Source organism: Aplidium turbinatum, chromosome 4 (assembly GCF_918807975.1).
Source record: "Aplidium turbinatum chromosome 4, kaAplTurb1.1, whole genome shotgun sequence".
Lineage (NCBI taxonomy): Eukaryota > Metazoa > Chordata > Ascidiacea > Aplousobranchia > Polyclinidae > Aplidium > Aplidium turbinatum.
The window spans coordinates 42,990,840-43,005,179 of NC_137475.1; the positions used below are offsets into that span (position 1 = coordinate 42,990,840).

Sequence of the window (14,340 nt, forward strand, 5' to 3'; positions counted from 1 at the left end):
GCAGAGTGAAGTTTTCCGATTGTTGAAATGTTGTTGCCGGGGAATAATTTATTCCATTCACTAGGTGACGCTGAACGGAGAGCAGTCCTGAAATGCGTTGCTCAAGCGCACACCCCGAGAGTCGAACCAGCGCCGCGTGATCTTAAACCTGGCGCGCAACCACTAAGCTAAGGGGGCGGACAGAGCGTAAAGCTTGGATTGACTCTCCGAATGGTGGAGCACTTTAACAAGCACTTGCTAAGTGAAGGCCATTGACAGACTGTGATTTTTAATACCAAATGCTTTCGGCCCTTGTGTCAACAACTTAACTAAAAATGAACGCATGATGGTGGTCAAGAATGTAACCTTTAATTCACATTGTACATTTACTGTGCTATACAACAGTTACAAGTCCCCGCGACAAATATTACAATAGCCTAAACGGTACAGGCAAAGTAACTAATAGGGAACTCTTTCCCGCAAACACTTGTGCCCTCTTTATTGTAAACATGAGTAGCCTAGGTAGGCTATGACTCTTTCTGCTATTGTTTACCCGGCTTTGACACGAACATAAACAAAACGGAATAGCTCCAGGTAAGGAAATAATTTATCTATAAACGCTAATTGGGTATTCAGTTTACTAATTTGCATCAGAAACAAAGTCGATAGAATTCAAATTTTTTAACAGCTTACAAATGATAAGTTAGCCGACAGAGTGATTTTCTTCATTAGTTGCTCAAATGTTTGTTCAATAACGTACTTTGAGAATGTATACAATTGAAAAACCAATATTGTCTTCATCCAAATGTAGTTACTAGATGGCATGTACCACCTCTACAAAATCTTACATCGATAAAACGTAGCATTTTTAGATGCAGCATACCACTAAATAATTATTTTGTTGTATTTTTTTACACTTTGAATCTCCAAAACTGAAATTACCACTTTGGTCTCCTTAAACATTGACAATTTGAATGGAACGCCGTGTGCACTTCGAGAAACTGTGATTAACTTATTCAGCTACCCTCAAAAAAAAATTATGCGAATTGATTTATAAGAAAGATATTTTTGAAAAGCAGGCCCGGTTTGTTTGGAGATTAATAAGCGTATTTGAAAAAAAACAACAAAACAATCTGAAACACCAAAGGATAGAATGGTGCGATTAACTTGATCAATAAAAAATTACCCACAGCAATAGCTGATGGGAACATAGTGCTGTCCTTTTTTATATTTGCTTACCTCACAAACGTTCAGGAAAAAGTGAAACTTCAGTTTACGAAAAATCAATTCCCGAAAATCCGTCAGAAACTTCCGCATTAAGTTTGTGACTGTGTGAGCACTCTCTCTACAGAATAATCCCGAAGACAACATAAACGTTTTTATTGTCAAACTACCCACCAGCAGAATGCCCAGTTGGTTCAGGGATACGCAGTAGGCTATCATTGACAAGGGGATACTTATGGGCCACCGCGTATAATTTAGATACACTGCTTTTTTCTGTGAAGCGTCTTGATTTGTAGCCTAAGGATCTTATTGGCACCGGGCCAAAATTATTCTCGTAAGGGCCATGGGAATACGAGAGCTGTCTGTACGTTTTTCTGCCATGTAGGCGGATTGTTTTTGGTACGTTATCAGGAACTTACCGGTACTGATAATTTCATATTTAACCCAACGGCATGCTTTAGGCTAGTGCCATCAATGTGGAGCATTTATAAAATCTGTAAAGTAACGAACGTAGTACCTCACCACAGTTGGCTGCTTGTGCATTCTTAATGGAATTTGCAGGTTCCCTGCGAAAGCAATGACGTAGGCTTGGTCACAAATAAAAACGATTTTTACCAATCAGGATAATTGGCAGGCTCCAAGTTGTCCTTTTGCAAATCAAGAAAAAGTAATCAGTGGTGACCACCATATACCAATTTCGAGTAAATTTTCAATATAACTTAGCTTTTGTGCTCGACACGAGGTGTTGTGCTAGAAATACTTTTAAACGACATAGCCTACGCCAAGAAAAAAATAGGCTACGTTCCGGTATTTAAGTTCTTGATTTATCGGACGCCTACATTATTTCAGCATCATTCTCGTTAGAAACAAGTTTCCTTCAGGTATTTAATCAAATTGCCCTTCAATTGTGCCAGCATACATCAGGTCCACTGCAAAACTGCTAATGCTCGAGGCATCACGCTTTCCAGGTTAGGGAACGTTCAAATATTACGTAACGCTTTTTTTCCGAATTTTTGACCCCCCCCTCCCCCATGTAACGCTTTTTCACTACGAATTCAGCACAAAAAAACTACCATTCCGTACTCGAAAGCGTTACGTAACGTTTTGCTTGAACCCCCTCCCCCTGATGTGACGCTAACGTAACGCTTTGCATAAACCCTCCCCCTCGGAGGCGTTACGTAATATTTGAACGTTCCCTTAGTCATAAACTTTTTTGAAAATGCAAAGCTTCTTTGTTTAGACAGACATATTTTCAATGCAAAAGCTTGCCAAAACCTTAGCGAAATTACAAAGCATAGAGTGATGAATTTCCGACCAAATTTTTAAAAAAATTACACTAACTACACCATTTAGCTAGAGTACAATACACATGCAACTTTTGCCAGACAATTTGTCTGGACTTCTACTTCCAATGTCTTCGTCCGCCACAATTTGTGGGTCTGTTGGTTTTCAACCACAATTTGTGGGTTCTTTTGGCTTCACCCACTATTTGTGGGTTCTTTTGGCTTCACCCACCATTTGTGGGCTCTTTTGCCTTCACCCACAATTTGTGGGCTCTTTTGCAATCTTCACTCACAATTTGTGAGCATTTTTGACCACAATTTGTGGCAATAATCCAAAGACAATATTTACAAGCACAAATTGTTTTAACTGCAAGACTATATACATATGAACTAGCAAATATCTACATCAAGCTTCAGAGCAAGTATTCTCACCAACAAGAGCCTTTATCTTCGGAAGAAATGGACTCATCAGAAATAAAATGGAATCGCATATCGGTTCAAGAAACCGTCGTACGGTTTGGCTACAGATCCAAGAAAAACTCTTTTTTTGGCTGGCTTCTTTGGATGTTTACTAACTGACTCAAAATTCGGTTTGTTACAAACCAACTTTATTTAGATTAAAAAAGCTTCAAAATTTGATTTAAAAGAAATGCATATTTACGGCAGTGGTGAGCAGACTTTACCGAAAACCAGCAAGGAAATCAAACATACGAAGAACAGTGGTCAAATGGAGTGGTAGCTTCAAGATTGTGACTGGTTGGAGACTATGAGTAAGAAAACCTTGATAAGATCCAGAAATCAATTTAACTACGATTCCATCTTCAAGTCTAATTGAGAAAACTCCTTTTTTTAAACAAGTCAAACAGATTTATTCATAATCTCAGATTGTTTCCTCAAAATGCCGAGCTCAATTAACTTTGATCCATTTCTTCAGGTGACGCGACAGGTTGTTCAGTTTCTTCGATAATTTCCTGCACAATGACCGCTTCTTCTACATTAGCCCCCTGTTCGTCATGTGTGGGGGTACCTGGACTGAGGTGAACTGGGGGAGATAAATTATTTGTAGAGGATACTTCCTCTGGTTTAGGGGACAAAATCGGCTGCTCGTTTTGATGACCAGCAGATGAAACTTCATCGACCTGAGCTACTTCGTCGCGTGGCGAAGAAGACTCGTTGTTGGCTTTCTTTGGCTCCGTGTTGCGAGGAGATGTCTTCCTCCTGCAAGATGAAGTATCAAGTCAGGGACAACCTTGTGTGACATCATAGTATTATTTGTGTTACAACAAGTGGTTGCTTGACTAACATAACCATGAGTTTTCCGTGGAGAACATGCCCCTGAAAATATGCCATGGAGCAAACAAGTGACGATGCTGATTTCAAACCTAAAAATACGTGTCTTTTTAAAAACTTAAAAGTCTTACATAATATAACCAATAAAGCGTTTTAACACAACCTACACTTTAATGGTGAAAGGAACCTGATCTCGCTTTAAAAAATTCACCGTATTGCATGGGTTAAGGATAGCACTTGTGACGGCTTAAAGTTCTGGAACATTTGCAGCAATTCCTTCCAAGAACTACAGGATGCAACTCCTAGTTCCAGCCATAAGACTGAGTTTCACGACAAGCATCGGCTAACATTTGGAGTCGCTTCACTGTTCTATCCAAGAGACCAAACAATTCATAATGAAACTAAATCGTAGTTTACCTGTTCTGTTCATTTAGCCAATCCTTCCTACTCGCAGCTGTCTTATTGGAAGTCTGCAACAGTTAAAGCGAAATGACGTAAATCACCTACAGTCCTACACGCGTAGTAAAAGACACCTTTTTACGATGCACCTGTTTCCAGCTAATAATATGACACTAACATCCATGCTTTAGTCGTTTTGTGCAGTAAAAGCTTCTTTTTTGATGGGCGGGCCCGACCGAAAACGACCAACTTTACTTCAATAATAATTGACAAACAATGTGCACTGCGCTTTAAGTTTAAACGTGAATCTACTCGATGAAGCTATTAATTCAGTCGACAATGTCTCGCAAATGCGCGGAAATAAATTGTAAAACTTTTCATAACCCCATTACCAAGTAACTAAAACGATAAAAGTTACACTCTGGCATCCAGCTGGAGTGATGATCCTATGCGGGGTTTCCCAAACTGTGGTCCGCGATGACTGCACAGATAGTCCGTGGCGATATGACAAGAAATTAAAAAGTCACACATATACGTTGTACACATGTACAGTACGTACCCTGTCAAAGATAATTGCCACAGCTCTTTACAACTTGAATGATTTTGAAAGCTTTTGCTATCCAGTATCGTAAATCTTACTTGTTGCACCTTCGTTGCAGTTAAAAAGTTGCTTACGAAAAATTAGTGATCCGTGGCCCAAAAAAGTTTGGGAAACCCTGATCTAATGTGCCCAAATCAGTCGATTTTTGCATTGACGTACCGTCAACAGACGAAGAAAATGCGAACTAATCCAAAACATAGGGGGATTTTCCCGAGGGGTCGGTTGATTAGGGGGTTTAACCATTACCGATGACATGCTTACAAAAGTTTTCTAGTTCTCACTGTCTTAAGTCTTTGGAACAAGCACATGCATCAAGCAACACTTGCAAAAACTTTAAAAAGTGAATATTTTCTTGAAACTATATACTCACTTCTGAAGCTTTTTCATCTGAAAAGTAAGAGCAGTGATTAGCTAAGGGTGCAACGCACAAGTGATGAATGACAACTGATTCAAAAAGTGTAGGCTACATGCTGGAACTATGCTGCTTTCAAAGCTTCATTCTGGCACTGTATAAATACATACAGTTGCAGAAGCTTTGAACGACTGCTACACATAATAATAATAATAACCATGCTTTTATTTGCGCCCATTGCGAAGTTGGGGTAATTGTTTGTAGTAGGTGCAGTTCCTTGTGCGCAAAGTTACTGAAACATGTAGTTCAAGCGCAAGGAAGAGTGACACGGCCGACATTGAACGATCACTGCTTGATCTTACTTCAAACAAAAAAGCAATGTTTAGTCGCGTAAGTAATCCACTTGTCTCATTAATAAACTTGAATTCGGTAACGCCAAAATGAAAACGCTTTCACAATCCATACAATTTACAGGTTAGAAGAGACATTCATTCAGAACATAAGTAATTATAATTAAATAATTACATTCACACTCACCTTCAGCAGTCTTGTCGTTTTTAGCGTCCTCTCCTAAAATAAAATGAATCATCCAGCAAATACGTTACAACATAAATTTCAACACAATCTTTGTTGTGCGCTCAATGAAGGTGCCGAGCCCAGACACAAAAAGCATAAATTTTCATACAAAATAAAATATTAAAAAAGTAGTTTTGTTGAGGAATGGAAACAGTTTTTTTATCGACGTAAACCCCGTGGTAGAGATGTAAAATTACTACTACTACATAGGTTACAAGTACAACTGCGTCAAACTAATTCTAATCTAGTTTAAATTCTAGTCTAATTTGAAAAACTTCAATAGCTCTAATTATAATCTAATTTCAAATAGCTAAAAAAATTCTAGATGTTCACTTTGCATATATGGACTTCCGAGGAGCTACCTTTAGTCGAACGTCTCTAACTAACTTTAATTTAACGCACAGTAAATAAACAGAACCATTCAGGAAGGTGTTGGTAAGGTCGGCCTACATATTTACGATTTGCATTTTCCTAAAATGCAGAGTCAATATAAGTGAAATCTTGTGCTAACACAACGCTTAGTTTCTAAATAACGAGCGCCGTGTTTCTGAACTCTAATTACAATATAGCATGAGATGACTCGTTATTCACGCAACACCAATTTACCTGCTTCATATTTATAATTAGAAATGAATTTCAATATAATTATAGCATCTTCAGTCTCACAACGTCTTATACTAATTGATTATGACAGCTTGACAGACAGTCAACAGCTTCAAGCAGACAATTTTATCAGACACTATAGGAGGAAGAAAACTCGGATGTAACTAAAAATATCAACTGGAAAAGGTCGCACCTCCCAATGGTCCACCAAACCCGCTCGGTAAGCCAAAAGCAGAAAAGTCGATTTCCTCTGTGACATATTCATCCTCCTCCTCATGGCGTTTACGGAGGGTTTCTTGCCGCTTCCGCTTATACTCCTCTTCCTCGGGATCAACTTCCGGAGATCGCTTCCTGTCGCCGCCAGACCATCCACCTCCTCCTCCTCTCCCTGCAGAAGATAATTGATCATCCCAAGAGTTTTAACAAATCGCTCTTCGCCGCCGACTCGTAATCTTTATCAACAAAAAGTCCACGTCAAGATCAAGACGGTGAGATTCCCGAGATAATCTTGATTCATCTTCACTTGAGAGTAGAACCAAGATTGCAAAATAGAAATTTAGAATTTGCAATTCTGTTACGCAACAAAAGCTTGCTGGTGTAACAGTCCAGGAGTGATTGCAGTCTAAGAGTTACCAGGGTTGCCAAATATAATTAATTATTTTTTTTATGAAAATAATTGAAATTTCTACTGCTCAGAAAGTTGCATTGACAATTTTAGGCATTAATTAATCTTAAATGAAAAGATGTGCATTAGGGCAATTCCACGTTAAATGTACTCCAGTGGTAAAAAAATAAAAATAAAAAAATAGAACACTGAAAGGTTTTAACTTGTAGTGGACACCTTGAACTTTCATGAAAAAAAGTTTTTACAAGTTTTAACCTTGGAAAATATGTGTCTTTGGTGCATCTACTGAGGTACCTTGAAAAAACAAAAAAAGTTTATATTTTAAGTAATTTTCAAATAACCCCGAATTGGCATAAAACAACATATATTTGTGATCTGATTAGTTTTCTGAACAAAATTACTGTTCTTCTAAGGATTAACATTGTGTGAAGTTATGTAAAAATAGTTTTATGGTTTGTTTTTGACAATTTAAAGCAGACCGGAGGACAATGTCCCGTTAGTCACATATTTTCACAACATATTTTTTCTTACCAAATTGTCTAATCCCTCAAATGCCATACTCCAGGTTAATTAAAGACTCTAACAGTACTGTACAGACATCTTTCACAATTTAAAGAAAATTAACTGTGTAGCTATATTTTAGTGAAAAACGTTTTGTCCCGTTAATCACGCTGTCCCGTTAATCACGCTGTCCCGTTAGTCACAAAATCTCATGCCATAAGAAAGTCTCTATTTTAATACAATTTGGGTATATATTTATATGATGTTGAAAGACACTTTTATTTCATGACAATGTTGATGTTTTATCTCATTTTCTGTATGGTTATGAAGCATAGGGCTGCTTACCTACTGTATATGGAATTTAGTGGGTGCTGGACCAATGGTACCAAATTGGTAATTGGTACTACCAATTCTTTTTTTTGATTTAAGGAAGATGTGTAATATGAAATGCAAGTTATTTTTCATGCTAGTCCTTTAACACAACAAAAACGAATGTATACATAGCTTGTTTATACAGATAATACTAAATTACTTGTATAATGTATATATTACATATCATTATACATATTGAAATATAATTGCTCTGGCTGTCCAAGTGGCAAACAGACACACTATTTCATCCTCTTACGCTTGATTTCCCTCAAGTCTACCACATACTCATAAAGAGAGGCATTGTGGGTAGCATTTTAAATAGACACTACGAGCAATACAACTACCAACCTTTTAAGGGCTTGGGGAGTGTGCTAGATAATTGATCTGGTAGAGTTTGAAAGTAAACAACCACAACAATCTTTTGTTGGATTATTATCAATAAACTAAAAGTTTGGTATGTTGTGGTGAAAAATTGTTTTTTAGATATTGTCTTTTCACTGACACTAATAACTATTCAAAAAGCCTGATCTGTTGTTAATGATAAATAATTTGTAATAAAGATGGCCAAATCTGCTGCTGAAAGAAAAAGGAAACAGATTCAAAAAATGAAAGATAAGGGAACCTATGAAAATTACTTGAAGCAACAGAAAGAAATATTAAGTGAATTATTGTCATTATACTGTTTTGGCGGCCATCTTGAAAATGACAATTTTCCGGTGCTCTGATTCTCCTAGATTTTTAATATATTATTCTTGATGAAAAATAGTAGAAAAAACATTTGGAAAACCTTTTGTAGGAATTTTTTGGGGTCAAACCCAGGGATGGTCAAACCATATATTGACCTGACTATAAGTGAACAAAACTATCGCTTTTGGAACTATTATACATTATTGTACCGGCAGGCTATTATATGATATTTTGTTAATGTCACTTCATTTAAAGTGAAATATAGATGTTATTGAGTACTAACTTGCTTATTAATTGTGACAATGATAATATCGTATTTTAAAGAAGCCGTAGTATGACGATACTTCAAAAAAATATTCAAATTTTGTTTATCCGCTAATTTGAGAAAAAAAATGGCGGATTTTCAAAAAAGGCGGATAACTTTTTTTCACCAAAAGATTTTCACGGGGATTTTTTTTGGTCAATGTACATAATCAACAGAAACAATGCTTAAAGTTTCAGCTTTAAACCAATTAAGTCAAGGTTTGGCCCTTTTTTTCGCTTCAACGACTGGACTAAAAGTGTGTATTGCTAAAATAAATGCATGAAAATATGTGATATCATGCTTATGTAATGCTATACTAGTCATAATAATGCAGCAATAGATTTCACGCTACATTGGTAACAGTAGTTAACCTCAAACTGATGTAGTAAAGTAAGGTTCTGCCGATGTTCTAGCATCCTATACCTCGCGCAAAATATAGCATTTCATTTGTTAAAAATGAATTTGCGTAAAAGCAAACAAAACTTTTTGCAGTTCTACCAATTTTTAAATTGTGCAGTGACACTCCAGCTGTCCATATTGCAAGAAAAATCAACAAAGCGAGTCGTCCGTTATTCTACTGTCCCTAGTGGGCCTTCAATAATGTCACAGCGGGCCAGCATACAAAAACTTAGTGTTAACAGAGTTCATCTACAGTCCACACATGGCCCCCTCTAGTGTCTGGCCTGATTTGTCACATTTTTCTTTGAAACATTAACAGTCTGAGTTGCTGGCAAAATGTGGCAGGATATTCGAAAAGATAGCGATTGCTAAAGAAAAGTTAAAAGCAGTTGATTGATAAAAAGTTCATGTGTTATTGTTATTTTAACTAGAGTTAACTAAACATGATTTATTTGCCACTCCCACATACTCAACTGGCTATTTGGTGAGACTTTTGATCAATGCAGCCCAGCCAAGTCCAGCAGTTCAAACCACTAGTGATGGGTCTGTTTTCTTTTTGAAGCTGCTTAGTTGATACTTAAAACTGAAAAGTACCTGGGCAGTTCAACAGGCATAGGTATACCAGAATAGGTTAGGCATTCACCAATTTAATCTTTGGGTATGTTTAACAGATACCGTAATACCTTGCAGCTGTTAGAGTGCCTTGTCTAGTGTCTACTGCTTTAGCTAACATAGCCCAATGATGTGTCAAACAAGTATGAATGTTTTATTTTGACTATGCAAAAACTATACCTTTTAAGTTTTTCCAAGCTTTAAAGTATGCCTAACTGACAGGTGCTGATTTCATCATGAAAAAACTCATCATTCATCATTGCAGTCATTTTTGTGGTTGCTATTATGGCATGGTTTATTCAAAATGACATTTGTCTCTCAGTAGGTTTTATTAGCCATGCTTTTGTGAAAGTGATCAGAATTGAAAGAATTAAATCAAGCCCCCAGATCTTTTTATGCCCACATTTTTTAAGTGGCTGCATGACAAGTGTTTAACACAAAATCAAGAACTTTAGTTTTGCTCCAAGTACGGTATATTTAGACACTGGATCTTTTCAAGTTATCGCAAGTCAAATACTTTGTAATATGCATGAAAAATTGTAGTAACTTGACTGTATTTGGATTAAGTTTTTGCAGTGTGCTACACTTTATAAAAAAAAAATGGAGTGGGCAATTTAACGTAGGCTACAGTATTTTCTCAAAATTAGGCAGAATTCCATGTCTGGCAACCCTTGTATGGGAATGATAGCCACAGTCATTTTTATTTAGCCTTTTTGTAAACTGAACTGCTGTAAATTTTAATGTGCTGGTTATGGAGTTGTATTGAAAATGGTTCAATACCCGAAATCGCGATATACCGGTACAACATGGTAATTTAGACTTGGACTATGGTAATTTAGACTTAGACTAGATCTACTGGAAATAAATAGGATTGAAGGAGTTAGAAATGCTTTTAAATCTACAATGGGTCAAAGACTGCTCAATCAAGTTAATCTTAACATAATATTAACATTGAAACAAATCTAACAAAATCATTAATGTTTTTACAAGTTAAAACACTTTTGCGGCAACAATAGCCAACAAAGTACCACTGTGTTATATTTACCATAAACAGCTTTTTGACATTTAGGAGCTGTGTTTTTAAAAACAAAAATACATGATGGATATGTTAAAAAGTGAGTCTACTAGAAAAAACTTTTTTAAATGCCATCGCTTTTTTAATTAAACTCGTTTGTAAACATCCTGAAGCAACAAGTTTATTTTTTGCTGGTAAGTGTTAGGCTGAAACATCGTCTCAAAAGTGGGGTACTTTTAAAAATCCTCCTTATAACAAGGTGCTTAGCGAAGACTTTTATCTAGTTTTATTCGTAGTTCATAGCAATCACCATTTAGATGCAGAATTTTTGCTGTTACAGTTAATCAGGGCCATTACAAACATTTTTGAAAGTTATAATTTTGTATTTAAATGATTGTGTCCTTTCGCGGAAAGTTCATTCATCAAAAAAAGAACAGGAAAATAGAAGGGAAAGTTCAGCTGTGTCATGTTGAACAAAGGAATGAAGTTGCTTTTAAGCATATTCATGGTGATGGACCACTTTCTGGTGGTAGAAAGGCATTCCAATTTCTTAATAAAATATCAGTGGTTTGAAAATGACTCAGCATTTGACCAGGTTTTACTTCATTAATAAAGAAGCTTTGCCACATATAAAAACAAGAAGCAAAAACACAAGGAGTTCAAGAACAACTTCAAAACAAGACAAAGTTGAAAGAATTAATACTTACTACAAAAGTATTTAAGTGACAAGTATAAACATAAAAGTAATTAGAAAGTTTTTGTCTACCACCTGTTCACCTCTCTCGTTATCCGTTGATGGAGTTAGAGTGACTGGTGAAGCTGGTATTGTTGGCATGTACAGATTTCAGTAGACCTTGGTGTTAAACCTCAGTGCCATGGTGAGTATGTAGCTTACTGCATTAGGAGTGTTCTACTTTTGTTATAAAAATGCTGTAAGACTAAGAAGTGCTCTTCGTGATGAACAATGATGCATTGTATCCAAACCCTCCTACAAGATAGGAACGTGATGATTATATACCTTTGTTGGTTTTCGTACCTTTGCGTTGTAGATATGTTCAAAACAATGTGTTAAAAAATTGGTATTAATTAATCAGCTGGGTACCACAACTGAGAGTATTAATCCGTCTTATGATTTTTGTATGTTACCTTTTTCTAGTCATTTCTTCAATGTATCTTGGACATGCACCTAATTATTGCATGTATTCTGAAATTGTACGTGCTGTGAAAAGCAACAAAGACAACAGTAGTTATTGTGATAGCCCAAACACATTTGCCAACATGACATTCAACAATTTTTAAGGATTTTGCTTTTCATAAATAGAGTCTTTGTATGTATGACTGACAATCAGTTTGGCTTCAACTTCTGTAAGTGTATTTTTTTAAATCAATAGGTTAACTATCTTGCATTTTGCTAAACCCATTGCCTACACTTATTTACTGTACTACAGTACCGTATATGTTTAGACTGTTTAAATGAATTTGACCAAGTAAAGTTTTCAAAGCTTGTTCAATGATCCGATGATATTTGTACAATTCTTGTATTTTTATGCAAAACAATGTATGATTGTAAAGTAGGGATACCATAATTCTCATCCCTTTGGTGTATGTGGTGGTGTGAGGCAAGATCGAGTATTAATCTTAAAATTTTACGTAGGCTATGAAATATAATATCAGGGGTGCAGCCAGCACAAAATTTCAGGGGTGGCAAATAAGTATTTTTTCATATGTGAGTGAGCCTGGAGTGGCAACGAGTTTCATCGAAGGTGGAGCACTCACTGGGGTCCTCCCCCAGAAAATTTTTTAAAATATATCTTAAAATTGCCATTCTTTCAGCCAAAATCGATAGTAAAACTTTGTCAAATGATCCTGTAATAGAGTGTGAAATGTTACTTTAAAATATTTCAAGGGGAGGCAATTGCTCCCTTTGCTCGCCCCCCTGAATACACCCCTGATAAACATTTATCATTACAATTTCATGGTCTTTCTTTTGGCTGCTGCATTGGCAATTATTTTTGTAGTCGTGTTGTGTGACGTGTGTATGCTAAAGAAAGACGTATGTTATTTTGCACCAAGTATTCAGGATCTTTTCTAAAGTTTGTCATTTCTGCAGGCAAACGTATTTAAAACGGTTATTATTTTATGTATGTTATGTTATTTTTTCCACACACCGTACTTGTTGTGAGGACCTATGTGATAAATAATAGTTTTGAAACTTTGAGGGGACCCGGAGTTTGGCTTGGTACCGGGCCCAATTATGCACTCAATGGCCCTGCCAAGACGTATTTTTTTATAATGTGCATTGAGTAAAGATCAGAAACAATTTACTGAATTGTAGAAAATGTTTATTTTCTCCGTTTACGTTAATGTTGATGGTTTGGAGAAAACTACTTCTGATAGAGGTTTCATTTCGTATTACAATTGGCATTTATGAAGATTAATAACTATCAATCAACTCAAAGAAAGCTCACGATATCGTACAAAGCTTTAAATACTTATTACTAATAAAGGAAATGTTTGTTACCCTCTTACAATATTTTCTGAAAGAACTTTAGTTGTAGAAACTGCAACGTTTAAGACAATTTGAGTCAGCCTGTTAATAAAATCCTTCAAAATGTGACAAATCTGGTTTCGAGTTAAAAAAGTGGATTATGTCATCATAATCCGAACTGTCAAATGAGGTTTCGATTTTAGTAACGTGTTTGGGGAGATCGTTCCAGACTATAACTCCGCTAAATTGGATGGATTGTTAGGTTAACTTTTTCGAGTAATAGGGGAGAAAAAATCGATTGCTGCTTCTAGTTGATATGTGATGCAAGTTGCTGTTAAGTTGAAATAGTGAGTTAAAGTTTTTAGGCAGTTGATTATGTTTCAGTTTAAACATGAATTTGCCAGTTTCGATGGTATAAAGGTTATCAATTGTGAAAAAACTGTCAACATTGTGTTGTGGTTCATGCTTAGTGATCATTTATATTGTACATTATTTCATTGAAGTAGCTTAGCAGTGGTGCCCCAAAGTACTGGCACCCATTGAAATGTTTCTGTGATTCACCTGGGGTGCAAGACTCATTTCAGCTTTACAAAATTGTTGCTCAGTTCACTGATTAATACAAGAAAACAACAAAAAAATAATGAAAATAACATGGATGTCCCGTTATTCACAATGACACACTTCATTTATCATGCAAGTACTAACATACACTTAAAGATATTTCCAAACTAAACCATGCTGACATTTCCTTGATATTTACACTACACAATACTGGCATTTCAATAGAATTCGTGCTGTCAATGAGCAGACGTTTGGATTTGCATTCACAGCCCCAATTTTTAAGATTTGTCCCTTGTCCCGTTACTCACAACAAACTTTTAGATTTTTGAAAAAAGTAAAAAGTTCATGAATTTCTCAAATAGTGCAAAGTTTAGGTCCAAGTCACTGATAACTAATCTCATAGGTTTCATGTTTTTACATCTTCTCATATTTCTTAATTACATCCAAAAGCAGTCAAAATGTCCCATTA

At 36.0% G+C, this 14,340-nt stretch overlaps 1 protein-coding gene across 1 annotated transcript in view; it reads right to left on the bottom strand.

Annotated features, from left to right (window-relative positions):
- Positions 1 to 326: 326 nt before the first annotated feature.
- The window catches only part of LOC145768382 (uncharacterized), a 40,246-nt gene continuing 26,232 nt past the window's right edge, over positions 327 to 14,340 (bottom strand). The window contains exons 22-26 of the mRNA XM_082579865.1: positions 6,501 to 6,695; positions 5,666 to 5,698; positions 5,147 to 5,163; positions 4,194 to 4,246; positions 327 to 3,704 (exon numbers count right to left, since the gene is read on the bottom strand). Of these exons, the coding sequence (XP_082435991.1) occupies positions 3,398 to 3,704; positions 4,194 to 4,246; positions 5,147 to 5,163; positions 5,666 to 5,698; positions 6,501 to 6,695 (605 nt within the window). The 3' untranslated portion in view covers positions 327 to 3,397. The remainder of the gene's footprint in view (positions 3,705 to 4,193; positions 4,247 to 5,146; positions 5,164 to 5,665; positions 5,699 to 6,500; positions 6,696 to 14,340) is intronic.